Source organism: Patagioenas fasciata, chromosome 2 (genome assembly GCF_037038585.1).
Source record: "Patagioenas fasciata isolate bPatFas1 chromosome 2, bPatFas1.hap1, whole genome shotgun sequence".
In the NCBI taxonomy this organism is placed as follows: Eukaryota; Metazoa; Chordata; class Aves; order Columbiformes; family Columbidae; genus Patagioenas; species Patagioenas fasciata.
Window position 1 is genome coordinate 369,042 of NC_092521.1, and position 27,534 is coordinate 396,575.

Here is a 27,534-nt window from a genome sequence, read left to right on the forward strand (position 1 = left end):
CACACCTGATCCCATCACCCAGCGAGGCCCAGCCGGACACCACATCTGATCCCGTCACCCAGCGAGACCCATCCAGACACCACATCTGATCCCATCACCCAGCAAGGCCCATCCAGACATCACAGCTGATCCCATCACCCCGTGAGGCCCACTCGGACACCGCAGCCGATCCCATCACCCCGCGAGGCCCATCCGGACACCGCAGCTGATCCCATCACCCCGCGAGGCCCACTCGGACACCGCAGCTGATCCCATCACCCCGCGAGGCCCATCCGGACATCACAGCTGATCCCATCACCCCGCGAGGCCCACTCGGACACCGCAGCTGATCCCATCACCCCGCGAGGCCCATCCGGACATCACAGCTGATCCCATCACCCCGCGAGGCCCACTCGGACACCGCAGCCGATCTGCGACACCCCGTCCTGCAAACGCTGCCCAGCGGTGCCGGCCCTGCCGCTGCAGGAAGGACAGACCCTGGGCAGGCGGGCAGCGCACCAGTCCCTCCTGGTTCCTCCCCGGGTGTGTGTGCCCTCCACCGCAACGCGCTGCTGGGCAAGGAGAAGAGCGGGAGAAGGGACAGAGCCGCCAGCGCGGGCTGAGGCTGCCGTCTCCTCCAGCTCCCGCTAGAGACGGGGAAACCCCCACTCACCCACGGCACCAGTGCGAGCCACGGGAGCAGCCACCCCTGCGCCCACCCCACCTGTGCACTCCAACAACTTCATCTCAACCTACTTCTCATAGGTTTTTAATATAGCCATCATTTAACAGATCCACTCGATCCTGCGAGATCTTCCGCCTGCAGTGAGCACACATACACACCGTCCTGGAGAAACCAGAAACGCTGCACACGCAGACAGGCTCGCTGCCAGGGTCAGCGGGGGACGGCCGAGCGCTGCCCAGCAGACCCCAAACTGCATCTGACGTCTCCTGCAGCTGCCGGTGAAGGTTCCTGCTGCTCGTCCTGCAGCTGCCGGTGAAGGTTCCTGCGGCTCGTCCTGCAGCTGCCGGTGAAGGTTCCTGCGGCTCGTCCTGCAGCTGCCGGTGAAGGTTCCTGCGGCTCCTCCTGCAGCTGCCGGTGAAGGTTCCTGCGGCTCGTCCTGCAGCTGCCGGTGAAGGTTCCTGCGGCTCGTCCTGCAGCTGCCGGTGAAGGTTCCTGCGGCTCCTCCTGCAGCTGCCGGTGAAGGTTCCTGCGGCTCCTCCTGCAGCTGCCGGTGAAGGTTCCTGCGGCTCCTCCTGCAGCTGCCGGTGAAGGTTCCTGCGGCTCCTCCTGCAGCTGCCGGTGAAGGTTCCTGCGGCTCCTCCTGCAGCTGCCGGTGAAGGTTCCTGCAGCTCGTCCTGCAGCTGCCGGTGAAGGTTCCTGCGGCTCCTCCTGCAGCTGCCGGTGAAGGTTCCTGCGGCTCCTCCTGCAGCTGCCGGTGAAGGTTCCTGCGGCTCCTCCTGCAGCTGCCGGTGAAGGTTCCTGCGGCTCGTCCTGCAGCTGCCGGTGAAGGTTCCTGCGGCTCCTCCTGCAGCTGCCGGTGAAGGTTCCCGCGGCTCCTCCTGCAGCTGCCGGTGAAGGTTCCTGCGGCTCGTCCTGCAGCTGCCGGTGAAGGTTCCTGCGGCTCGCTGCTTGCACACAGCAGACACGGGGGCAGCAAACCTGACGTTCAAAGGGTTCAGCAACCAAAGTGCGAACTGAGCTCGTCCCAGGCTGCTGCATCACCATGGGGTCCTCCAGACACCCCCACGGAGCGGGGGTCAGGGGCTTCGATTCCAGGGGCAACAACTTCTGCGGGCACAGGCGCCCTTCGATAACCCGCTGTACATCTGGAGGCTGATAAGCGTCTAATCCCTGCATTTACATCACTTGAAACTTTGGATGAGAACGGATTGTCAACAATGACAAAGAAACGCAAACACAACAGGTACTTCTGACTGGTATCTGGGCAGAGCACGATGACGTACACGCACCACACGAAGGTGACGGATCACACTGCACCAGCAGCTGAAGAACCCAGCTAATCCCGTTGTAGAAGTCAAAAGGACTGGATAACTCACACCCCAGAGTCCTGACGGCCGCCTGAGATCGCTGATGTGCGTACAGAGCGTTCCTGAAGCTCTGATACCCTGAAATGGCACCTACACCGTGCTCTTAGAGCATGAGACCCCGCAGGACAGTGCCTGCAGCTGTCAGCTCGTCGTCCTTCGCCAGCTCCAGAACGTCCCTGCCCAGGCACGGGAACAGCCCTGAGCTCTACAAAACCCCTACTCCATCCTTTGACCAGACTCTGAACTTGACTGATGAAGTAAAGAGTCAACAAGCAGACTTTTGTAAAAGATGGAAGGTGTTACCGCGAGACATTGTTACTGACCGCGACGACGCTGCTCCGGGGGTATTTCACCTTCTACAGGACAGAACGAGCAGAGGGCCAGGACCAGCCCAGGGAAGGGCCAAGAAGCCGGGCTGTCGAGAGCTGCATCGGCCCTGATCCTGTCGCAAATCACGGACGGGAAAAATGTCAATATGGCCACGTCAGGGGAGGCCAAGGAGCCTCAAATACCGGGGGACAGACATCTTTTGATCTTTTCATGCCATTAACAACTTCACAGGAAACATTCCATGTTTGTAACAACAAAGGAATGAGGAACAGTCAATGAAATCTCAGCAGCAGGCTTAAAAAAATGCTTTTTAACATAAAGCCCAATTAAATAACATCATTTTTACCAGCAAATACTGTGGAACTAAAGCGCATAAATGGGACTGGAGGACTCGGTGGGTTTGACGGGCAGCGGCTCCGCTGCGCCTCCCCCAATGGTAAAACCACCCCCAGGGACAGAGCCAGCGAGCGGCAGGGGATGTGCGGGGGCAGTGGGACGTGAGGAAAAGGGGTGACCCGTGGGGTGTCCTGTGCAGGGACGGGGCTGGAACCCACGATCCTGTGGGTCCCTCCAGCTCAGGACACCCTGTGGTTCTACTGAACAGTCCATAAGTCCTGAAGGACAGACCGCAAGGACCTGGGGAAACAGCAGCGACAGGAGCAGCACACGCGCCACGGTGGCACCGAGCCCCTCGCAGCCGGCAGAGCCGTCACACGGACACGGAGTCCAGCGCCGCGCAAACGGAGGGACAAGGAGCCCAGAGCCCGCGGCGCTGACTCACCAGCACGGATTAGAAGAGCTAAATGTGTCCAGCCTCAGGCTGGAAATAGCCGTGACCAAAGGGGAGGTGGGACATTGCTGCACGAGGTGCTGGGAGCTAAATTAAAAACCAGCAGCCCAAAAAGGAACGCGAAGGGAAGATCCGGCCCTGGCAGAGCAGCAGCCTGCTGGGTACGCGCTGAACGCCTCTGGTTCCGTGTCGTTTCTTGCTCCGTTCGGATGCGTTTCAGCTCCAAGGGAAGGGATCCCGCAGGGCGGGGTGCCGGGTGCGGAGCCCGGAGCCAGCGCCGCGCCGCCCCTGCGCCGAGGGCTCTGAGCCCCGCAGCGGAACCGGGAGCCACAGGCACTCTGCGGGCGCCAGGGACCGCTCCCCAGCGCTCTCAGCCGCTCTCCCCAGGGCTGCTCCAGCTCGGATCACTGCTGTGGCTCCAGCAGTCCCTGTGTGTCCTGTGCTGAGGGGCCTGGAGCTGCACGCTCAGACGTTTGCAGGCGTCTATGTGTGTCTGCACGGAGAGACGATTCCATCTCGATGTAAGAACCATCAGTGAGAACCATCAGTGACTGGCACAGCCTCCCTGGGGACACGGCCGAGTCCCCACCACCGGGGGTTTCACGGCGTGACGGGCCAGCTCCGCTCACCCAGGCTCCTTCCCACAGCTGCTCGCACCAGATGATCCCCGCAGGTCCCTTCCACCCCGGGCTGCCCCCTGCTTAGTTCATTAACCCATTCCAGAAGCAGGGGTTCAAGCGGGGCACCCCCCTCGTCCTGACGGGCACCCGGGTTTGCCACAGGCACGGATCCCGACGGCGTCAAACCACGGAACGCAACGGCACACGGTCCAATGGGAACAAACACCTTCAGCGCCAGACAAAGAGACACCGGACGAGTAACGGACACAGCTACGGGCCCCGAGCCTCCCCGAGCTGGGACCGGGACAGAACCCAGGCACGGGACAGGGGTCACACCCAGACACATTCGATAGCTCTTTCTCTTCAGCGGCAAAGAATTTTGATTCCTATCCTTATTGATCCTTTTTGCGCGGTAAATCGTGGGCGCAGTCATTCACCTTGCATCATTCTGACTACGAAATTTCACTTAGAAAATCCTCTCGGCCCAATCATTTCTAACTGTTCTAAAGGTCTATTCTAGCCCATCATTTAATATGCAATTAAAGACTAAAAGGACCAAAGGCCGTACAGTCGTCTCTCGCACGTGCCTGGAAGGCCAGCCGCACAGCGAGCGCTGCGCCCCACTGCACAGCGAGCGCCGCGGCGCCCCGGGCGGCAGCGGGACCAGCGGAGAGCGCTTGCACCAGGACGCGCAGGCGCGCCCCAGCGCACCGGCAGGCCGAGGACAGGCCCGCGAGCGACCGCGGCGCTTGCACCAGGACGCGCAGGCGCGCCCCAGCGCACCGGCAGGCCGAGGACAGGGCCACGAGCGACCGCGGCGCTTGCACCAGGACGCGCAGGCACGCCCCAGCACACCGGCAGGCCGAGGACAGGGCCATGAGCGACCGCAACGCTTGCACCAGGACGCGCAGGCGCGCCCCAGCGCACCGGCAGGCCGAGGACAGGGCCGAGAGCGACCGCGGCACTGCACGCAACCAGGAAAGCCAGGGCGCTGCAGGGAATGCCCGGCCACGAACAGCAACCACCACAGTTGAACGGACAGAAAATCTGGAGTTCAGTGAAGCCTGAATAAACTGCAACACCACCCACAGCCCACAGACCTGAACTCCAGTAGAAAAGGCAGCGAGAAAGCGGAATGGCAATCTGTCTGCCAAAAGAACACGAGAGGAATTGGGTTCCTCGGGCTGTCAAGTGGAGGCTGGAGGGAGGTGAGACTGATGACCACGAAAACACACCAAGGACAAGCAGGCAAGGGCCAGACCGCAGGAAAAACATTTTCCAGGATATAATGGAAACAGCGAATCAGCCAACTCAGTTCAGTTTGCAAGTGTTGTGATCACTGAGGAAGGAGAATCTGGGTGAGTTTTCGGGTTCTCCCAGCAGGAGGAACCCGAGCGTGCGTGCACGGAGTAACGGGAGGAAACAATCCATGTGTCGTGAAAGGTGCGAGTGACGAAACACAGCGCTGGGTGCTAGTGATGGGAGCACAGGCTGCAGGATTTCTTCCAAATAATCCGCTATCTTCCTTGTAAATGTAGCTGGTTGTTCCTGACCGGAGCACGGCACCTTTATTTGGCCCCCGCGTATCTCCAGAAACAGCCATCGACGGCAGCCTTGCCGCGTCTCAGCTCCCGGGTCCGAGCTGGGCAGCGCCCTCCATCACAAGGCAGCTCGTGGCAGCGGTGTCACCGCGTGAAGGGGACAGCTCGTGGCAGCGGTGTCACCAGATGAAGGGGACGGATGAAGGGACAGCTCGTGGCAGCGGTGTCACCAGATGAAGGGGACGGATGAAGGGACAGCTCGTGGCAGCGGTGTCACCAGATGAAGGGGACGGATGAAGGGACAGCTCGTGGCAGCGGTGTCACCAGATGAAGGGGACGGATGAAGGGACAGCTCGTGGCAGCGGTGTCACCAGATGAAGGGGACGGATGAAGGGACAGCTCGTGGCAGCGGTGTCACCAGATGAAGGGGACGGATGAAGGGACAGCTCGTGGCAGTGGTGTCACCAGTTGAAGGGGACGGATGAAGGGACAGCTCGTGGCAGCAGTGTCACCAGAAGAAGGGGACAGCTGGTGGCAGCAGGACACCGCAATGCTGCACACCGCGCAAGCCGAGCTTTCCAAAGCCGAACCCCGACGCTGGATGCTCGGGGCCCACGCGGGGCCCTCACCTCACTCACCTCTGCACGGGAACCGCGGCGCCAAGCACGAGGCTGCGTTCGAACACAACGGTAATTTGGAGCAGTCGCCACAGGGCAAGAGTCCCGTGAGGAGTCCTGACCCACTCCTGACCGCGGGGACGGGACGCGACACCCGAGCAGAGGCAGCTGCCTCAACCTCTTCCACCCCCAGAGGATGCCAAGGCGTCCTGGACACCTCAGCTCAGCCCCATTTCCCCTGGGGAGGGACAAGGTGTCCTGGACGCCCCAGCTCAGCCCCGCTTCCCCTGGGGAGGGACAAGGTGTCCTGGACACCCCAGCTCAGCCCCATTTCCCCTAGGGAGGGACAAGGTGTCCTGGACACCCCAGCTCAGCCCTGCTTCCCCTGGGGAGGGACAAGGTGTCCTGGACACCCCAGCTCAGCCCCATTTCCCCTGGGGAGGGACAAGGTGTCCTGGACACCCCAGCTCAGCCCCGTTTCCCCTGGGGAGGGACAAGGTGTCCTGGACACCCCAGCTCAGCCCCGTTTCCCCTGGGGAGGGACAAGGTGTCCTGGACACCCCAGCTCAGCCCCGTTTCCCCTGGGGGGCACATTCCCCAGCCAGCCCGTGCGCTGCACAACCATCACCAGGGAAGCAAACCTGCGCAGGCCGTGCCAGCGCAGAGCCCTCCCGAGTGCTGTGCAGGAGCCGCGCGAGGCGGGGGCGCACACAGGACAGCAGCAGCCAGCGCCGCAGACACAAAGCGCCAGTCAGCCCAACAGAATCTGGAGCCCTCTTCGTGCTGTCACCCTCTAGCTGCACAGCAGCTCTTTCTGAACTGTTTCTCCAAAACTCATCCGAGAACAGAGGTGAGGTGCAAGCTCACGCCTTCAAACAGCAGCTCGGTACGACTCTCTTCTTGTCCCAAATCCTCCCTACAGCCCCGATACAGCCAGTGCTGCAGCACAGATGTGACTGAGACAAAACACAGGGAACAGAGTCAGCAGCGGAATCCAGATCCACGGTCAGACGCCGTGTGCTGGGACAGAATCCTCCCTGATCACAGAGCCCCCGGAGCTCCAGCTGCAGACACCGGGCGCTGCAGGACAGGCACCCGCGGCTCCAGCTCCGCTCTTTGACGCAGGGTTACGGTCTAGGCTCAAAGAACGTGCCGTCGGTGGCTCCTTCTCTCCAAGAGCTGTGTAAACCCACACCCGGAGTGCGGCAGCAGCGCTCTGACTGGGAGCCGTGCTGTGCCGGGGCACCGGCTGGCCCCTCGGCAGTAGTCTGGCTTGGTTTGGTCAGCGCGCTGGATCAGCTGCAACGGTGGCTCTCGAGGACGTGAAATCATCGCTAGAAATGGCAGGGAGCTGCTACTTCCCAAATCGTCTTCAAGGCCCTGGATACTTCTCCTGTTCTCCCCCACTGTTCCCGGAGCGGCAGGTGCTGCTCGCAGCCCACGCGCTGGGGAAGACGACAAGGACGTCCCTGTCCGCACGGGGCGTCCCAGCCACGGCGCTGCCCCCGGCTGCCACCACAGCCCCTGCCGCACCCTCTGCTCTCACCAACGCTGCTGGAGACTCCGTCTCCCCCCTCGGCTGCGGCGCTGGCAGGCGCCCGGCACGATTCCCCCGCATTGAGGGAATCGCTGACCGGGGAGGTCAGCAACCACACAGCTGAGCCGAGCCGAGCCGAACAGAGTCGAGCCAAACAGAGCTGAGCTGAGCTGAACTGAGGCGAGCCGAACAGAGCCGAACAGAGCCGAACAGAGCTGAGCCGAGCCAAACAGAGTCGAGCCAAACAGAGCTGAGCTGAGCCAGAGCCGAGCCAAACAGAGCTGATCTGAGCCGAACAGAGCTGAGCTGAGCCAAACAGAGCTGAGCTGAGCCGAACAGAGCCGAGCCGAGCCGAGCCAAACAGAGCTGAGCCGATCTGAACAGAGCTGAGCCGATCTGAACAGAGCTGAGCCAAACAGAGCCGAGCTGAACTGAGCTGAGCCGAGCGCTCCTCCAGAGCCGCGGGACAAGCAACCACTTCCCAACGCTGGGCTGCTCCGGGGCCACCTCAGCGACCACCACCCACCTGCTGCATCCCCGGTACTGTCCCCAGGAACTGCTCTGCACAGCACGGACCAGATCTGCACCATGAGGGACCAGATCTGCACAGCACGGACCAGATTTGCACCGTGAGGGACCAGATCTGCACAGCACGGACCAGATTTGCACCGTGAAGGACCAGATATGCACAACACGGACCAGATCTGCACAGCACGGACCAGATCTGCACAGCACGGACCAGCTCTGCACCACGACGGACCAGCTCTGCACCACGACGGACCAGCTCTGCACCATGAGGGACCAGATCTGCACAAAGGACCCTGTGCTGCAGGGACACCAGAGCAAACCTGCGGCCTGACCAGCCCTGCAGGGACACCAGAGCCAACCTGCAGCCTGACCAGCCCTGCAGGGACACCAGAGCCAACCTGCAGCCTGACCAGCCCCTCCAGCCACCACAGAAGTTATCACAGAACCACTCTGGTTGGAAGAGGCCTTCGGGATCGAGTCCAGCCATAACCCAACTCCAGCACTAACCCACGACCCCCTCCAGGATGGTGACCCCACCGCTGCCCTGGGCAGCCTGTTCCAGTGCTTCACAACCCTTTTTGGGAAGAATTTTTTCCCAATGCCCAATCTGAACCTTCCCTGGTGCAACTTGAGGCCGTTCCCTCTTGTCCTGTCACTTGTCACTTGGGAGAAGACACCAAGCCCGCCGTGCCCCTTGCAGGCGGCTGCAGACAGCGGTGACGTCTGCCCTCGGCTCCTGTGCCCAGGTTCCAGGTTCCCACGAGACGCGGTGGAGCCCGGGCAAGCAGTGTTCCCTGGTACAGGACTGGGGATTCCCGGGCACCTCTGAGGAGCAAGAAAACTCTCCAAACGGAACAGGACGTCCAACCACGGGAAGGAAGGACCAGGAGCAGCAATCGCCCACGTGAGGCACCAGGAAGCACCTGGGTACACTCCCTTTTGTCTCTGAGTGACACAACAGCTACGCAACAGGGAAATGCAAGAAATACCAATGTGGTTTTGAGTGGTCTACAGCTAAAGTGGACAGATCTTCAAGACACACCGCCAGCGGACCACACCTGAGCCAGCTCACGTCTCACCTGAAGCAGAGGATTTGTCATCTCCCTCCTGGAAACCCTGCTCCAACCCCAAGGGAGAAAGGTTCCGTCGTACAGCACACAGCCGGGCCGGCAGCGCGCAGCGACGGGTCTGGTAGCGCCGCCCGGCCCCGGGGAGGAACCCCCACGCACCCCAGCGCGGACGCGGCTTTGTCCCCGCAGCTCTGGCCGCGCTGCTCCAGCAGCTCCGGAGCCGCAGGACGGGGCAGCCACTGGGACCCCGGGAACGAGCTCGGGAGGTCAGGCAGCGACAGACGGGACTGCAGGCTCGGGTGCACAACAGCACACGTGTGCTGGGCCTTTACGGACCCTTCGGTGCCACCTGCCCCTTCCTGGCAGCCCACAGTGCTGCACTGAACGCTCAAGGGGATTCTGGGGGGGCTGCGTGAGATGCGAGAGCCATTGGCTCCAGGCCACCCTCCTCCTGCCGTGCACCGTGTCCGGTCACATCCCCTCCCGCTCCCGTGTCCGGGTCACAGCCCCTCCCGCTCCCGTGTCCGGGTCACAGCCCCTCCCATGTCCACACAGCACCCGCAGAGCCCGGGCCCCGCGCTCCTCCAGGGCCGCCCCCCGCTCCCCAGGGTGCTTTGCCCTTCTTCCACCTTCGTTCTCTTCAGTGCACAGCAAAAAGGAACCGAACTTTCCATCTCAGCCCCCTCTGGCTTCTGACACTTGCTCGGTCTCACTCGGATCTGCAGCAGCCATTCTCACCTCAGGGATGGAAAGGGAGGGAAAGGAGGTGCAAGCAGGGGAGGAAACAATCGTTGTGTGTTTGTGATCAGGTCCAGAAGCCACTTGACCCAGAGAGATCAGAGTTCCCCCTACAACAACGGGTGAGCCTGGGAAGCAAATCAAGCAGACTGATTTTTGGCAGAGAGAGAACAGTAGGAGTGGTACAGACCTCTTCCTCCTCAATGCGAGCAGGTTCAATCAGCAGATTATTGGCTTGATCAAACGACACCCCCTGTTAGGACAGGAACCAGCAAAGAGGCATGCGGATTAGTGGAGCATAAACCAAACCCGCCACCACGACCACCACCACCCAACGCAAACGCAGAGCGCTCGGCAGGCCCGGCCGCGCCGCCCGGAGCAGCCGCTCACACCGGCACCGGCGCCGGCTGCTCCAGGGCCGGCAGACACCGGCACCGCCACGGCCACCGGCACCGCCACGGCCACCGGTACCGCCATGGCCACCGGCACCGCCATGGCCACCGGCACCGCCATGGCCACGTGTGCCCGCGGCGGCACCCCGGGGCTGTGAACACCAAGCTGAGTGCTCCTGGCTGACTTTACACCCTGTACAGAGTCATTCCGGGAAGAATGAACACAGGAGCAAAGCACAGAGGGGCCTCTGGTGCACCCAGCTGCTGCCCAGGAGCGAAGCGATCCCACACCAACGTGCACCGGGCCCTCTGCGAAGGGAACGGCCCGGGTGGGACGGCGTGTCCTGCCACGCGCCCGGGGTCCCGCTCCCCAGCCCGGAAACCTGAGAGAGCTCCTCTTGCAAATGAACTGTCCCTGAAAAACCCCTCTGGTTACAGGATTCACCCTCCTGCACGCCCTGCCCTGCCTCCTTCTTCAGGGCACGCGTGTGGCACCTCCAGGGCACAGGGACGCTGCTCCCCCATCCCCGCTCCCGCGAGATGGCTCGGGACACCAGCTAATAGATCCGTCTCCATGGAGCCGCATCCAGCCCGGCCCCAGAAGGGAAACCGCTCATTTCCAGGCAGAAGGCTTAGCAGGCAACAAAGGTCCCTCTTTGGTAGATCCACCTGTGCAGACTCCAGAGGTTCTGCCAGTGGGTCAGTGATCCCCAGCTTTGAGTCCCTGACTGAACTGAGCTTTCCGGGTGAGGACGTTTCCCAGGTACAGCAGGTCCTGCACGAAGGGGGCTCGAGATGGCTCCGCGCGTTCTTACAGCAGCAGCAACTCCTTTTCATGCTGGAGAACTCCGCAGGCAGTAAGTGAAGTTCCCCACACGCCTCGGCCCAGGGAGCGCGGGCCGAGCTGCTCCGCTCAGACACAGCAGGCGACCCTGGGAGAGGGGCTGCAGGGCACACTGGGTGCCAGAGCCCTCCCGAGCCACCTGCGCCCCAGCGCAGGGTGGAAACGGCCCGGCAGCCTGGGGTGTGCGGTAACAGCAACAACACATTGACTCCAGCGTCTCGCGCCGGTTCAGACTCACATCTCACCTGCGAGGTTTGCTGGTGTCAGACTGATGGATGCTCAGGCACATCCTAATCCCTGCCCACCAAACGCGCCTCAAAAATCACCCCAGAGCTCCAGTGAGACCCGGTCTGACCTCACGCAGCGTCCCTCATCAGAACACTCCTGCTGCACGGCCAGGGTGCTCCTCCAGCACGAGCGACTCAGCTGAGCAGAGCCCAGGGCCCCCAGCACCACCAGAGGGGCCACCGCGGCCCCTGGGAGCAGCAAAACCCAGAGCACGGGTTCCCCAGATCCCCACGCACCCCTCGCCGGCTGCAGGCGCGGGTGGGACAGCGGGGGGGCCGCTCCTGCCTGCTCTCCCACGCGCTCCCCTCCAGGAGCACCGCGGCAGAAAGACAAGCGCGGGCGGCCTGGACGTCAGCCTGAGATCGGACCCGTCCAGGACAAAGCTCATCCTGCTGCAGATGAGGTGCCACAACCAGCGAGGAGGCAGCTGAGAGCAAGGGAAGAACCTGTCCGTGACGGGAGCAAAGGGCTGTCCCTGCAGCACAGAGCAGAACGTCACACACGGTGGAGAGGGTGCAAGAATGTGGACAGAGCACAAGGAGTCAGACACGGGCAGCGTGGCACAGCTCCTGGACAACCGTACGAGCCCCAGATGAACTGCAGCTCTCCCACCCTCAGCACGTCTCTCCTGAGGTGCTGGAGCCTCGTGGCAACACTCGTGGGTACCGCACTTCCACGGGTGGCACATCCCCCGGCTGGCGGTCCGGAGCAGCAGAGGGAGCCCCGTGCCCGGCAGGCCTTACCTTCACGGACGGCTGGGACAGCGCTCCGCTCTTCCTGCCGTCCTCGTCCCACGCCTCCTGATCCTCGGCCTCCGCGTTGTTATTGCAGCCCCCCAGCTCCTCCTCCTCCTTGGGGACCCCGTCGCTGTTCAGCCCCTGCAGAAGGGCCACCACCGCCTCTGGCTTGGGCAGCTTCGTGATCTTAAAGTGTTTCTTGTAATGGGGCGTGTCCTTGCGGATAAGCCTCTGTTTCTCCACTGGGAACGGTCGTTCTTCATCTTCATCCTCATCCTCACTCCGTATTAGCGTGTCCTCAGCAAAGTGCACAGTGGGCTACAACGGCAAAGCCCCGGAACGGCTGTGAACCGCGGGTACCAGCCGCACCTGGAGCCAGAAACCTGCTGTCCCTGCTCCCAGCACGGGCACAGCCGGCGCTGCTGCTTTGGTGCTGCAGACGAGGCAGGAACGCACACTGAAACTCCACCATGCTTGCCCTGTTCTCTGTCACCGGCTCCCGGCCACAGCTCCTGCCAGCCGCGGGGACCCCGGCACTCAGACCCCAACCCTGCCTTCCCAGAGGCCGCGTCCGGGTCCCGCGCTGCCCTCCCCGCTCCCCTGGGCCCAGCCCCCACAGCCCGCCTCCACCTTCACTGCACTCGGCTTCCACATCCAGTGATGCCCAAATCACACTCTGCACACCCGTTTACCGTTTGCTCTGAGACTTTCAAGCCCTTCCACTTTCTTCACGACCCTGTTGCAGTTTCTAGGCTCCTACCTCATTGTACTCCACCTCCACGTCCTCGTCCTCCTGCTCCGCGGTCTCCTTGCGCTCCTCCTCGGCTCTGGGCCTGGGGTCCCTGTCCGGCGGGAGCCCCTCGGGGAGCTGCCCGTTGGGCCAGCCCCGCTGCCCGTCCTCGCCGCGCTGCTCGGCGGAGCCTGCGCTGCTGGACACGTGCGAGTCCTCGCTGCGGCTGGACATGGCGCTCAGCCTCTTCTCCTGAGGATCACACAGTGCTGGGGGTTGGAAGGGCCCTCAAAGCTCATCCAGCCCAACCCCCCGGAGCAGGAACACCCAGCTGAGGTTCCACAGGAAGGGGTCCAGGGGGTTTGAATGTCTGCAGAGAAGGAGACTCCACAACCCCCCTGGGCAGCCTGGGCCAGGCTCTGACACCCTCACCCCCAACAAGTTGCTTCTCCTCTTGCAGTGGAACCTCCTGTGTTCCAGTTTGCACCCATTGCCCCTTGTCCTGTCACTGGGTGTCACCCAGCAGAGCCTGGCTCCATCCTCCTGACACTGCCCCTTTCCATATTGATCCCCAGGAATGAGTCCCCCCTCAGTCTCCTCTTCTCCAGCTCCAGAGCCCCAGCTCCCTCAGCCTTTCCTCACACGGGAGATGCTCCACTCCCTCCAGCATCTTGGTGGCTGCGCTGGACTCTCTGCAGCAGTTCCCTGTCCTTCTGGAGCTGAGGGGCCACAACTGGACACAATATTCCAGGTGTGGTCTCCCCAGGGCAGAGCAGAGGGGCAGGAGAACCTCTCTGACCTACTGACCACCCCCTTCTAACCCACCCCAGGCACCATTGGCTTCCTGGCCACAAGGGCCCAGTGCTGGCTCATGGTCACCCTGCTGTCCCCAGGACCCCCAGCTCCCTTTCCCCTACACTGCTCTCTAATAGCTCATTCCCCAACTTACACTGGAACCTGGGGTTGTTCCTGCCCAGATTCCAGACTCTACACTTGCCCTTGTTCTATTTCATTACATTTCTCCCCACCCAACTCTCCAGCCTGTCCAGGTCTCTGATGGCAGCACAGCTTCCAGTGTCACCACTGCTCCCAGCCTGGTGTCACCAGCAAACTCACTGACAGTCACTCTATTCCCTCGTCCAAACACCTGTGGGTGTTTGTTCTCAGCAAGAGGCCCCCAGCACTCTGCTCCCATCGCTCTTCACTGGGTGGATCAGAACCTTCTCTGCTCCCCCGCGTTACGGCAGAAGAGGGAGCACCGCACACAAATCCCCTCGCGCCTTCCTCTGGGTCCCGGTCGCTTTTCCTGCTGTCTCCCTGGCCCCAGCTGACACCACCCCGCAGATCCCGGCCCCTGGGATCCTGCAATCCCAGCTCGGTCCCTGTCTCTCCCACAGCGAGCTGTCTCTGCCCCGTTCCCCAGCCCAGCCACGTGTTCTGTTACCCGTTTCTGGTGAACAGCACTCACGTCTGCGTTCGGAGACTTGGGGTCAGCATCGGGCCTCGCAGCGTGCGCCTCGCTGCGCCGAACCTCGATCACCTTCTTCATCACCTTGAGCTCGCTGGGGTGCGGGGTGGCCCTGCGCTGCAAGCCCTGCGGAGACAGACACTGAGCCAAGCGCCCGAGAGCAGGGTCCACACAGCCCCACAGCCCGGGGCACGACCCACGCGCCACGCTGTGGTTCTGATCCGAGCCTGCGGCTGCAGGGGGAAAGAAACAGAGGCGGACGACGCTTCCCAGAGCTCCGCAGACGTCGTCCTGCTCTCCATCGCACAGACGGATTGCGAGGAATTACACAGACGGGTTCTACACCGTGCCTCGGGCTCAGCCACCCAAAACTGCTCAACGCAGAAGGTCCTAAAGGAACACGCAGGTGGAACATCCTAATCCCCCTGGTGTTTGCTAACGTGTCTGAGCAGCCCATGCGCTACCAGAATTGGTGATGCTGGCTGGTTCACCCCAGCCAAGAGTCAAGGAAAACAGTATTCCAGAATCTACAATAACAATCAAGGGCAAGCAAAATCCACAAAACTTCCCCAAGCCAGCAGCATGCCCATCCTGCACGGACAGAGGCAAACACCATTTACCAGAAGGACTCCGATCTCAAGAGGATCTCTCTGCACAAGATAAAAAGTTAAAACCAAAAACCCAACAAACCAAACCTGCGGGAGATTTAAACCGAGCACCTGCTGGAAACAGCCCCTGCTCTCCTGCCCTCTGCAGTGACACAGAGCTACAGGGGGCTGCCGGCTGCTCTGGCACCGCGCTGCTCATCACAGCTCCGTGCTGCCTCCCCATCGCCCAGCAGCCAAACAGCCCCTGCTCTCCTGCCCTCTGCAGTGACACAGAGCGACAGGGGGCTGCCGGCTGCTCTGGCACCGCGCTGCTCGTCACAGCTCCGTGCTGCTCGTCACAGCTCCGCGCTGCCTCCCCATCGCCCAGCAGCCAAACAGCCCCTGCTCTCCTGCCCTCTGCAGCGACACAGAGCGACAGGGGGCTGCCCGCTGCTCTGGCACCGCGCTGCTCATCACAGCTCCGCGCTGCCTCCCCACCACTGGGCAACCAAACAGCCCCTGTTCTCCTGCCCTCTGCAGTGACACAGAGCGACAGGGGCCTGCCCGCTGCTCTGGCACCACGCTGCTCGTCACAGCTCCGCGCTGCTCGTCACAGCTCCGCGCTGCCCGTCACAGCTCCGCGCTGCCTCCCCATCGCCCAGCAGCCAAACAGCCCCTGCTCTCCTGCCCTCTGCAGCGACACAGAGCGACGTGGGCCTGCCCGCTGCTCTGGCACCGCGCTGCTCGCCACAGCTCCACGCTGCTCGCCACAGCTCCGCGCTGCCCGCCACAGCTCCGCGCTGCCTCCCCATCGCCCAGCAGCCAAACAGCCCCTGCTCTCCTGCCCTCTGCAGCGACACAGAGCGACGTGGGCCTGCCCGCTGCTCTGGCACCGCGCTGCTCACCACAGCTCCACGCTGCTCGCCACAGCTCCGCGCTGCCCGTCACAGCTCCGCGCTGCTCGCCACAGCTCCGCGCTGCTCGCCACAGCTCCGCGCTGCCCGTCACAGCTCCGCGCTGCTCGCCACAGCTCCGCGCTGCTCGCCACAGCTCCGCGCTGCCCGTCACAGCTCCGCGCTGCTCGCCACAGCTCCGCGCTGCCTCCCCACCGCCCAGCAGCCAAAACCCCGTCCTGACAGCGCTGTGGGGATCCCGGTACCCCCGTGCTCCAGCTCGGTCCCACGGAACAGTGTCCAACCGAGACCTGCACAGAGCCTCCCAGGACCCCCTTCCACACCTGCTGCCTCCTCGGGACGCCACCTGCCCTTCGGACTGCAAACCTACGGCAGGTGTCCGCACCGGTGTGACGGGCGGTGGGCAATGACCACCACGACGGCTCCCCGTCTCAGGAAAAAGGCTCAGATTGTGCTTATGTTCCCATAGGGACCCACGAGCCTCCAGAAACTCTTCTTACCCGTCTCTCAGCTCCAGACTCCTCATCATCGTCTCCTTTGGGTTCATCCAGGAACTGAATCACGCTGACTCTGTTTAAGTTGGTGTCCGTCCAGCTCTCGTCCACGCTGTTCTGCAGAAGATTCTCTGGGCAGAAAGATAACACAGTGGGAGCTGCTTTCGAACAAGCGGGGTCGCAGGCTCAGATGAGGGCAGAAACCACGGAGCCTCGCGGACGGAGCCTCCAGACCCGACCCCTCTGGCACGCCGCCCTCCAGGCCCACGGCAGCCTCAGGACAACGTGCTGTGTGGCTCAGCCCCGGCTCCCCTACCCAGGAACCAAGGAAACGGCCGGGCTAAGCCATGGCTGCAAGTCCTGACACAGAACACCCGCAGGGCAGGAAGCACACCTGACAGACAACGAGCTGCTCAGTCAACTGATGGAGGCAGAAGACTTGCAGGCCAGGCTGCAGCTTCCTTACCCTGGCAGAGGAGCCATTTCTCGGTTTTAACCACCTCTGGTTGGCAAGTTGGCACAGGCCATTGAGGAGCCGAGTCTGCTCCGGTCCCACAGCACCGAAGGACCGGCCAGCCCGGCAGAGAGGCTCAGGGTGCGTTCCCTACGGCTCACAACACGGCCCTTACCCAGGCTGGGGGACGGCTGCTGCGGCAGCAGGTAACACGTGAGGACCTTCTCCCCCGTCTTCTCATCATCCTCAGTCTGGAACTTCAGCATGGGCTGGGACTGGTTTTCTGCCAGCCACAGGGCTTTCAGGTTCAGGTTTGTCAGGGCGAACGGCAGGTTCTGCAGCCTGCGAAAGAACACAAGAGCTCTGCTTACGCAAACCTGGCTGAGCCCCGGAGCGCTGGGGAAGGATGGAGCCCGGTCCTGCGCACCCCTCGCCCCGACGCGCTGCTCGTGCTGCTCGGGCTCTGCGCGTCAGACCTCAGCAGGGCACAACTCCTGCAACACGCGGAGCGGCGGACGTTGAAGAGGGGCTTTAAGACACAGAGCAGCACACAGAGCGTTCCAAACAGCTCTGGTCGCCTTCCAACTGCTGCAACGAGCACCAGCCCCAGAGGACACAACCGTGGCGAAAATCCACAGCACCTTCCAGAGCAGATCACAGATATCTGCACACTGGGGGACATTTTGGTTTGGTTTTGTGGGCTCTTTTTGTTGTTGTTGTTGGTTTTTGGGTATTTTTAACTTGTCTACCTCTAGGCCCAAACCGTTCAACTGCTGCACGTAACACGGCACCTGGTAGGAATTTCACCACGGTCAGAATGCAGAAACGGCCAATGAGCCACATGTGAACTGGGACAGAGAAGCCTGTGCATCCCTGTGACAACTGAGTGCTGCGCGGGCTGCGCTTTGCACGCACCTGCTAACAGGACTGCGCTTTACTCCATAAACGCGAGACACCCGAGCAGCACAAGGAGCGCTGAGCTGGGGAAAAGCTGAGCAGCCAGGAGCAGGTGTGGCCGGTGCCTCCGACACCTGCGGTCGGGTAACAAACACCTTCACACCTGCGCAGAACTGAGATGCCCGGGGCTCAGTGCACCCGAAGGCGCTCGAGAGCGCGCACACCGTGATGAGGACCGCGCGTGAGCACGCGTGTGCGTGCGCGGTGCTGGCGGGAGGAGCAGGAGGCAGAGCCGCTCTCCGCCGGACTGGAGGCTGGTCCTGCAGCCTCCGTGCCCCCGGCACACGGGGCGGGTGCACATCGCCCGCCTCGGCTCCGGTCACCTGGGGACTGGTGACACAAAACTACACCTGCAGGAAGGGGGTCCGTGGACCTGGACTGCCCAGGTCTTTATTTCACGCATGGCAAAATGCCCCACGCTTCTGAATTAGCTTTGCCCTGAATTTGGGTAACGTGGAGAAGGGCTGAACAGCACAGGCTGACACGCAGAGCCTCGCAGAGCGCTCAGCAGCCAGGCGGGGCCTCTCCAAACTGTGGATCCCGGGCTCAGCGCAGACCCAGCGCCTCCTCTCAGCGGTGCCCAGAGCCAGGGTGAGGGGCAACGGGCACAGACTGGAACACAGGAGGCTCCATCTGAACATGAGCAGAAACTTCTCTGCTGGGAGGTGCCAGAGCCTGGCCCAGGCTGCCCAGAGTGGGTGTGGAGTCTCCTTCTCTGAGACATTCAAACCACCTGGGATCCTGTGTGATCTGCTCTGGTGACCCTGTGCGATCTGCTCTGGTGACCCTGTGTGATCTGCTCTGGTGACCCTGTGTGATCTGCTCTGTAACCCCATGTGAGCAGGTGGGTTGGACCGGATGATCTCCAGAGATCCCTTCAAGCCCAGACATCCTGTGACTCGGTCTCCCAAAACACGGCAGGGCCCCGGCCAGCCCGTGTGCCCTGTGCTGCTCACCTGTTCCCGGCCACATCCAGCCCGTGTGCCCTGTGCTGCTCACCTGTTCCCGGCCACATCCAGCCCGTGTGCCCTGTGCTGCTCACCTGTTCCCGGCCACATCCAGCCCGTGTGCCCTGTGCTGCTCACCTGTTCCCGGCCACATCCAGCCCGTGTGCCCTGTGCTGCTCCCCTGTTCCCGGCCACATCCAGCCCGTGTGCCCTGTGCTGCTCCCCTGTTCCCGGCCACGTCCAGCCCGTGTGCCCTGTGCTGCTCACCTGTTCCCGGCCACGTCCAGCCCGTGTGCCCTGTGCTGCTCACCTGTTCCCGGCCACGTCCAGCCCGTGTGCCCTGTGCTGCTCACCTGTTCCCAGTCACATCCAGCCCGTGTGCCCTGTGCTGCTCACCTGTTCCCGGCCACATCCAGCCCGTGTGCCCTGTGCTGCTCACCTGTTCCTGGCCACATCCAGCCCGTGTGCCCTGTGCTGCTCACCTGTTCCCGGCCACATCCAGCCCGTGTGCCCTGTGCTGCTCACCTGTTCCCGGCCACATCCAGCCCGTGTGCCCTGTGCTGCTCACCTGTTCCCAGTCACATCCAGCCCGTGTGCCCTGTGCTGCTCACCTGTTCCCGGCCACATCCAGCCCGTGTGCCCTGTGCTGCTCACCTGTTCCCAGTCACATCCAGCCCGTGTGCCCTGTGCTGCTCACCTGTTCCCGGCCACGTCCAGCACGTGCAGCTCGGTGGTGTTGGCGAGCTCCGGCGGCAGCAGCGCCAGGCGGTTGTCTCGCAGGGACAGGACGTTCAGGTTGGCACAGCCGCCGATCTCGGCTGGCAGGGACGTCAGCCGGTTCCGATCCACGTTCAGGTTCGTCAGCTTGCCCAGCTTGCCAAGGGACTTGGGTAAGGCCTGGGGAGGAGACGGTTCAGTGGTTGCAAGAGACAAGAGCAGGATGAAGGTGTAAAGGCACAAACTCTCCATCTGCCTCCTGTCCTAACAGACACATCCTAATAAAGCCCTCGCTACAACCTTGGGACAGTTCTTCCCTCAGGTTCACCGACTGCTATGTACCAACTCCAGCTCAGCACCGCACTCAGACACCTCGGGCCAAGAATTCTCTTCTGTTCATCTGTCCATTCCCAATACTTGTGTTTGAACAATCGCATCACGAGCAGTTTGGAGCAGGGACATCTTAAACTACACTGCTCCGTGGCCCCTTCCCAATGCAGCTTTTCACGTAGCCCATGACTGGATGGGCTTCAGGCCGGTCCTAGAGCAGCATCCTGGCTGCCCTAGAGAGCTTTCCAGAGAAAAAGTGACAAACCCCCCTTCCAGCAGGGTCTCTCAAGAGCCCGGGGCAGGCAGAACCGACCAGAGCAGCCGAGGCAGGGCAGGGGCGCGCTCGGCAGTCCGGCTCAGAGGCGCTGAGCCTGCGGCCGTGGCTGAAGGGGCGGCAGAGCAGGGCTGCGGGCACTCACCGTCAGCATGTTCTCCGTCAGGATGAGCTCGGACAGGTTTTCGCAGTCTCCAATGGACTCTGTCACCTCCGTCAGCCGATTCTGGTCCACCTTGAGGATGGAGAGCTGCTTCAGCTGACCTGGCCAGGGAACAAGCTAGGTGTGAACTGTGCCCAACACGACGCTGTTCCACGTTCGCCCGGCCGAAATGCCACCAGGGACTTCGCAACCTAACGATACAGAATCTACCCCTCTTCCCCACGGGCTCCATCTACGCGTGATGCAGACGAAGAACCTGAACCAGTCCTGCGGAGAACTGCTCACCAGAACCGTCTGCTGCTCTGCACGGCGGTGGCTACGTCCATCTAGAACGCCCTGTTCCAGACGCCCTGTCCTGCAGCCCCAAAGCTGGAGCACCGACGTCCTGCACTGCTCCCTGTCCCAGCACTCACTGATCCCAGCCCAGCACTCACTGATCCCAGCCCAGCACTCACCGATCCCAGCCCAGCACTCACTGATCCCAGACCAGCACTCACCGATCCCGTCCCAGCACTCACTGATCCCATCCCAGCACTCACTGATCCCGTCCCAGCACTCACTGATCCCGTCCCAGCACTCACTGATCCCGTCCCAGCACTCACCGATCCCATCCCCAGCCCAGCACTCACCGATCCTGTCCCAGCACTCACCGATCCCATCCCAGCACTCACCGATCCCGTCCCAGCACTCACCGATCCCATCCCCATCCCAGCACTCACCAATCCCGTCCCAGCACTCACCGATCCCATCCCGGCACTCACCAATCCCGTCCCAGCACTCACCGATCCCATCCCGGCACTCACCAATCCCGTCCCAGCACTCACCGATCCCATCCCGGCACTCACCGATCCCGTCCCAGCACTCACTGATCCCATCCCGGCACTCACCAATCCCGTCCCAGCACTCACCGATCCCATCCCGGCACTCACCAATCCCGTCCCAGCACTCACCGATCCCATCCCAGCACTCACCAATCCCGTCCCAGCACTCACTGATCCCATCCCAGCACTCACCAATCCCGTCCCAGCACTCACCAATCCCATCCCCATCCCAGCACTCACCGATCCCATCCCAGTACTCACCGATCCTGTCCCAGCACTCACCGATCCTGTCCCAGCACTCACCGATCCCATCCCAGCACTCACCGATCCTGTCCCAGCACTCACCGATCCCATCCCAGCACTCACCGATCCCGTCCCCAGCCCAGCACTCACCGATCCCATCCCAGCACTCACCGATCCCATCCCAGCACTCACCGATCCCGTCCCCAGCCCAGCACTCACCGATCCCAGCCCAGCACTCACCGATCCCATCCCAGCACTCACCGATCCCGTCCCCAGCCCAGCACTCACCGATCCCAGCCCAGCACTCACCGATCCCAGCCCAGCACTCACCGATCCCGTCCCCAGCCCAGCACTCACCGATCCCGTCCCCAGCCCAGCACTCACCGATCCCATCCCAGCACTCACCGATCCCAGCCCAGCACTCACCGATCCCGTCCCCAGCCCAGCACTCACCGATCCCAGCCCAGCACTCACCGATCCCGTCCCCATCCCAGCACTCACCGATCCCATCCCCGTTCCACCACTCACGGATCCCGTCCCCATCCCAGCACTCACCGATCCCGTCGGGAATGCTCTCCAGCAGGTTCTGGGACAGCAGCAGGTCCGTCAGCGCCACCAGCCCGCTCACCTCGCTGGGCAGCTGCTCCAGCTTGTTCTCCGACACGTCCAGGCAGACCAAGCGGCGGAGATTGCCCAGCTCCTGCCACGGGAAAGGAGACGCTGGAGCTCGCGGGAGGAGCGGGGGCGGGAGCAGAGCGGTGACCCGATGCCGGAACAGGTACTCACTGCGGGCAGCGCCGAGAGCTGGTTGCGGTCTAACCAAAGCTCACGCAGGTTCGGTAACGCTCCCAGAGTGTCCGGCTGTAACGGAGCGGGACAGCGACAGCGTCAGTCCCTTCCATGGGGAAACTGCTCTAGGATGCTACAAATCCCCTCCGCAGAGCTAGAGTGTTACTAGAACCATTCACCACGCGGTTTACGGGGCTGACGAGGTGCTGTGCCACAACACAGCAGCGTGTGTGTTCGGAATGTCCCGAGCAGCTCCCCGGCTTCAAGAGGTCCCAGCAGGAAACATGGAGAGAGGAGCAGGGGCTGCCTGGGAGCAGCAGGCAAGACGAGGACTAAGCAGGGCTTTGGAAATTCTGGCCCCATGAAAGAAATGACCCCTTCTCCTCTTCCTCCTCGCAGACACGAAAACACATTGGGACAGCACTGGCCAACCCAACGTGACGCGGCAGCACCATCGGCAATGGCAGACGCGTTCACAGCGCCACTCTGAATGCTCCGAACTGGAGCTAATCCCTGCCAAGCCATCCCCGGGGAGCCGCCGTGCTCTGCACAGAAAGCTGCACGAGCTGCTGCTTTGCCTCCCAATTTAGGTGGCTTTCTGCCAAAACACATTCCAGAGCACTGAGAGCAGGATGCAGTAACAGCTCAAGCCATAGCGGCAAAACCAAAGAGCATCGCTGGACGTCCCGAACGCCAGGACACGCTGGCTCTCCAGACCGTGCCCGGCTCTCAGCGTGTTCGTCCATGAAACCCCCGTCCGGAGGTACAACCCCAGGCCTGGATCACTGCCAGAACAACACAGGACGGTTCTGCACCGCCTAGCACAGAAATCTGATGGGCCGGGGAAAGGCGGGAAGCCGGCAAAGCAGGAGCTGGGGCAGCGCGACACGGAGGAGCCGAAGCGCCGAACAGGGAGCTGGAGAGCAAGAACCAGCAGCCCGGAGCACAACGGCTCGAAAGAGCAGAACGAGCTGTGCACGGGTGCAGCGGGAAGCAGAACACAAGGGTGAACACGTGAAGAGAACGTTACACTGGGAACAATAACCAGGCCATGGAGGGCGCATCAGAGCCCTCCCAAACAATCTGAGTCTGTTTCTTTGCATCTCAGATGAAGACCCACTTGCTCCCACACAGGCACAGGGTTCCGGCCCAACCGCCCTCCCGTGCTCCCTCCCCACCTTCCCTCACCTACCAGCACTTCCAGGTCATTGCCACCAAGATCCAGCTGTTCTAACTTGACGAGGAAGGAGAGTGAACTGCAGGACAGGGGAGCGGAGAGGGGGAGAGGGGAGATAAAAGAAGGAGCAGAGGGTTAGACCTGGGATGCACATCTCACAGTCGCACGGCTCTGAACACCCCTGGCACAGGTGGGGCGATCCCGGGCTCCCCACGGCCCTTCCCAGGCGCAGGGACTGGGGTCAGCGGCCCCGGCAGCCCCAAAGCCGCTGGCCTCCCCGTTCCACCCCCTCACCAACCCGCCCGCTCCCCCCACCACGAGCCCCTCCCTGAGCAAACCCGTGACGAGGGCCGCGCCAGCGCTGGAGATCGCTGCCCACGTCTGCAGCGGGGCCGGGGCTGGGCACAGCCTAACGGGAGCAGGAGGGAGACAGCGGGTGGCAAGAGACGCTGGGAGGCAGGGGCAGAGCTGCAGGGCAAGGCAGGAGCCACAAACACAACAGCCTCAACCCCCGAACGGGACGCCCGTGCTGAAGGGAAAGGGAGAGACACACGGGCACGGTGCCTCAGAGGAGGTCAGGACACACGGACAAGCTCACTGGGCCGGACGCTGTGAGGAGAACCAAGGGGAACCAACACCACCACAGCAGCGCCCCAGGGACGTGCCCTGAGCACCAACACACCGCAACCTGGCGACGGCACGGTCTGCAGCCCTGCAGAGCCAGGACTCGCCGTCCCGGCACAGCCGGTGCTGCCGTGCCCCACAGAGCCTGGACTCACTGTCCCGGCACAGCCGGTGCTGCCGTGCCCCACAGAGCCAGGACTCGCCGTCCCGGCACAGCCGGTGCTGCCGTGCCCGTGAAGCCAGGACTCACTGTCCCGGCACAGCCGGTGCTGCCGTGCCCGTGGAGCCAGGACTCACCGTCCCGGCACAGCCGGTGCTGCCGTGCCTGTGGAGCCAGGACTCACCGTCCCGGCACAGCCGGTGCTGCCGTGCCCGCGGCTCAGTGCACCCGCAGCTCCGGCCCACGGCCCTGCCGGGCCAGCCCACAGAAATACGGGGCTACACAGGAAATGTGAGTTTTTACCCGATGCAGTGGTGGGCTTTGAGACACGGCATCGACGCAGGCAAAGGTTTACCGAGGGGCTCACCAAAGCATCCTGCCGCACAGCCGCTCCCGCGACTGCACCTCTGCTCCTCGACTCCTCTGAACAGCCAGCAGCCTTAACCGCCCCCTCACACCTCCACAGCCTGAGCTCCCAAACCCGGGCAGAGAGCCCTGGGATCCCCGCTGACACCAGAGCTCTTGCAAAGCGCCGCAGCGCAGGGCACCGGCCGCCACCCCACGGGAGAACAAGAGCCGTCCTCCCCAGGGCACGGGCGAGCCGGTGCCACCCGAGCACCGCTGCGCGAGGAGCTGCTTCACCTCCGCTGGCAGCAGAGCACAGCCCAGGAGACTGAGCTTCCCCGAGCCAAGGTCACTGCGAGACCCATCTTTCCAGCAACTGAGCAACAACAGAAATCAAAGGGACACTGATGCATAACGCAGCTGCAAGCTCACAGAACTGAAGCCCATCTACCCGCTGGGCTCCATAACCTTGACAACTGAAGGCACTTCAACAAGTCATTCTGCTCTTTGGCAGGGTCACCTGGACCTGTTCAGAGATGTTCTTGGGCACAATTTGCAACCAGACTGAGCACAAGAGCTTCGGAGCTGGGCAGAGCGGCTGGCAGCACCACTGAACAGCCAATGGTAGGACAAGCGGTAATGGGTTTAAGCTGGAACACAGGAGGTTCCACTTAAACTCGAGAAGAAACTTCATCCCGGTGAGGGTGTCAGAGCCTGGCCCAGGCTGCCCAGGGAGGTTGTGGAGTCTCCTTCTCTGCAGACATTCAAACCCGCCTGGACCCCTTCCTGTGGAACCTCAGCTGGGTGTTCCTGCTCCGGGGGGTTGCACTGGATGAGCTTTGAGGTCCCTTCCAATCCCTGGCATTCTGTGATTCTATGAAGCGTCTCTGGCCATTGATTTCAGTCTCACATTTGACTGGCAGATCTGATGGAAACTGCCTCGGCCTTCGAGACCACAGGACGAGCGCCAAGCCTGGGCCTCTCCCTCAGAGAAACACCCCAAAATCCCGAGCAGCTCCCCGCACCCAGCGGGTGGCGTACAAATCACCCCAGGGAAACGAGCGAGCGCTGAGAGCTCCCCGGCAACCACGGGGCTGCGGTCACACGCTGAATGCTCAGACCCCAGGTACCCAGGTCCCGGATGGTGAGGCCGTTGGGAGCTCCGTAAGCCCAGCTCGGTCTCCAGGTGTATCCCAGCGGGTACCTGTCTGCACAACCGCGACTCACGCACAGGCAGCCGCGGGTCCAGCGCAGGACCCGGCCTGTCCGCCTGTTCTTAGCTGGCACGAGGAGCTCGGGCTCCTGCGTTCTCCCGGTGGTTCATCCACGCGGGGCCGCCTCGGCCGCTCTCCGCTCGCCCTTCCGTGACAGCGTTTCCATGCTGACAGCCCCTGTGCAGAAAAGATCCCGCGCCTTCGGCACCAGAGACAAGACGGCAGCGCTGGTCTGAACGTGCCGCTCTCCACACGGGTAACGCCGGCTCTGCGGCCCGGAGCTGCCCAGCGCAAACCCTCCCATCCCGTTCTGGAGGTGCCTGGTCCTCTGGGGGAGCGCTGACACGGGCAGATACAACCCAGGTCACACAGTCCCATCAGGAGGAGCGTGTGCCGGAGCCGAAGGAGCGTCCCGCAGCGCGGGCGGCGCAGCCACGGCAGACAAGCCAGACCGACTGCTCTGAGTCTCCGCGTCCCGCTTGGACCCTGCATCACTCCTCTGCCCTCCTTTTTCAACAAAGCAGGGCAGCAAGGGAAGGAAACACAGGTATCCAAACCGAACACTTGCGATGAACAGTGAGAGCACCGTGGGAAGGTGGCAGCAGCCGCATGCTGCTCGTGTTCACCGAGGAGTCTGTGCGGCCCCAAAACACACTGCTGTTTAAAAACGTTGGCTGGAATCCCTTCCAACACGCTCAAGGGACACTGGGGGAACCAGGAGCTGGGTGGACAGGCGGGCAGACAGCAAGCTGACAGCTAACGTAGGTTAGAAAACTCACACAGCTTCCACGGGCTCCGAACCAGCCATTAACGTGCAGTCCCATTAGCTCCTCACACCCCTGTACCTGACCGCACCAGCGGCACCGACCGGATCCCCTGTCAGCGAGTCACCCGCAGCCCCGGGACCCCCAACACGACCCACCCGCGTCGCCCTGCTCGCCTGCGTCGTGCCTGCTGCAGGACAGGCAGCTATCCCACCCCCAGCGCGATCCCACGGGGCGCACAGGAAAGCAGAGACGTCGGACGCAGAATGAACCGTCAGCCGCACTCTGCCGCTCTCCAAACCGTGAACTCCGCGCATACAGGGCTCTTCCGCACCCACACCCACACGGTTTTCCCCCCTTTCCCACGACGTGCTCCAGCTCCCCGGGAAGAAGGGTTCTCCTTCTTGTGGAACCCTCTGTTCCAAATCGATCCTGCCAGGGAGGCTGAGCACCGGCTCTGAACGCCCTTCCCTGCTCCCAACCCTGCGCCGTCCCTCTCCCTCCTCACCCCGATTTACAGGAACCCAGCAAGACACAGCTAATTAACACAACGGCCCGAGCCCTCCCGAACCGGGCGCTAGAGCCCGAACTACAGACACAGTCCCTGCGGAATCAGCGGGAACAGCCAGGTAGGAGAGTCCCGAAGACACCGGACGGACAGACGGACACACAGACGGACACTCACGTGGGGAGGGTCTTTAGCAGGTTCTCACGTAGCTCCAAAGTCACCAGGTTTGCCAAACTGCAGGGGAAAGAGGAGCGAGAAAGTCAGACTCACTGAACGTGGCTCCAGGGACACGGGCAGACGCTCGCACCCCTCCCTTGGGACCAGCCCCCAGGACCTGCACAAACGCACCCATCGGCACACGAGTGTGCGCTCGCACGGACCTAACGGGAAAACAAAACCTACGGGGATCTGACGGGACTTCTGGTGAAGGTGGCTGCTTGTTGCAAACCACGGGGAAATACACTGTGCGCAAACTCGGGACAAGGAAACACGGTGTCACACACGGAGCTGGCCCCCAGAAAGATGAAATCCCTCGTGGAGAGCCAAACCCCACGGGGGGCACCGCGCCCCACCGGGAAAGCCCCACGGGCTTTGCCTTGGAGGTTTGCTGGCAGCACCAACCATTTCAGCGTCATGGGACAGACTGCACCCGTCCGTAAAGGGGCAAACGGGCACTGATCAGATAAGGAAAGCCAATCTGTGGAGCCCGGACGCAGCCCTTGCCTGCGCCACAGACCAAGGAGGAGAAGCAGCGGGGACCGGGAAAGGAACCTTTCCAACAGCTTGTATTT

The 27,534-nt window shown here is 62.6% G+C and overlaps 1 protein-coding gene across 20 annotated transcripts in view; it reads right to left on the reverse strand.

Moving 5' to 3' along the window:
* Window positions 1-27,534, reverse strand: part of SCRIB (scribble planar cell polarity protein) — a 152,628-nt gene that overhangs the window by 95,181 nt on the left and 29,913 nt on the right. For 19 of the 20 annotated variants that reach the window (XM_071803696.1, XM_065832795.2, XM_071803698.1 and 16 more), the window contains exons 5-16: window positions 26,921-26,977; window positions 23,144-23,207; window positions 21,949-22,023; window positions 21,718-21,862; window positions 20,081-20,199; window positions 19,312-19,511; window positions 16,886-17,052; window positions 16,263-16,387; window positions 14,262-14,387; window positions 12,824-13,045; window positions 12,070-12,381; window positions 9,993-10,055 (exon numbers count right to left, since the gene is read on the reverse strand). In XM_071803696.1, the coding sequence (XP_071659797.1) occupies window positions 9,993-10,055; window positions 12,070-12,381; window positions 12,824-13,045; window positions 14,262-14,387; window positions 16,263-16,387; window positions 16,886-17,052; window positions 19,312-19,511; window positions 20,081-20,199; window positions 21,718-21,862; window positions 21,949-22,023; window positions 23,144-23,207; window positions 26,921-26,977 (1,675 nt within the window). The remainder of the gene's footprint in view (window positions 1-9,992; window positions 10,056-12,069; window positions 12,382-12,823; window positions 13,046-14,261; window positions 14,388-16,262; window positions 16,388-16,885; window positions 17,053-19,311; window positions 19,512-20,080; window positions 20,200-21,717; window positions 21,863-21,948; window positions 22,024-23,143; window positions 23,208-26,920; window positions 26,978-27,534) is intronic. The other variant, XM_065832797.2, reaches the window with a different exon arrangement.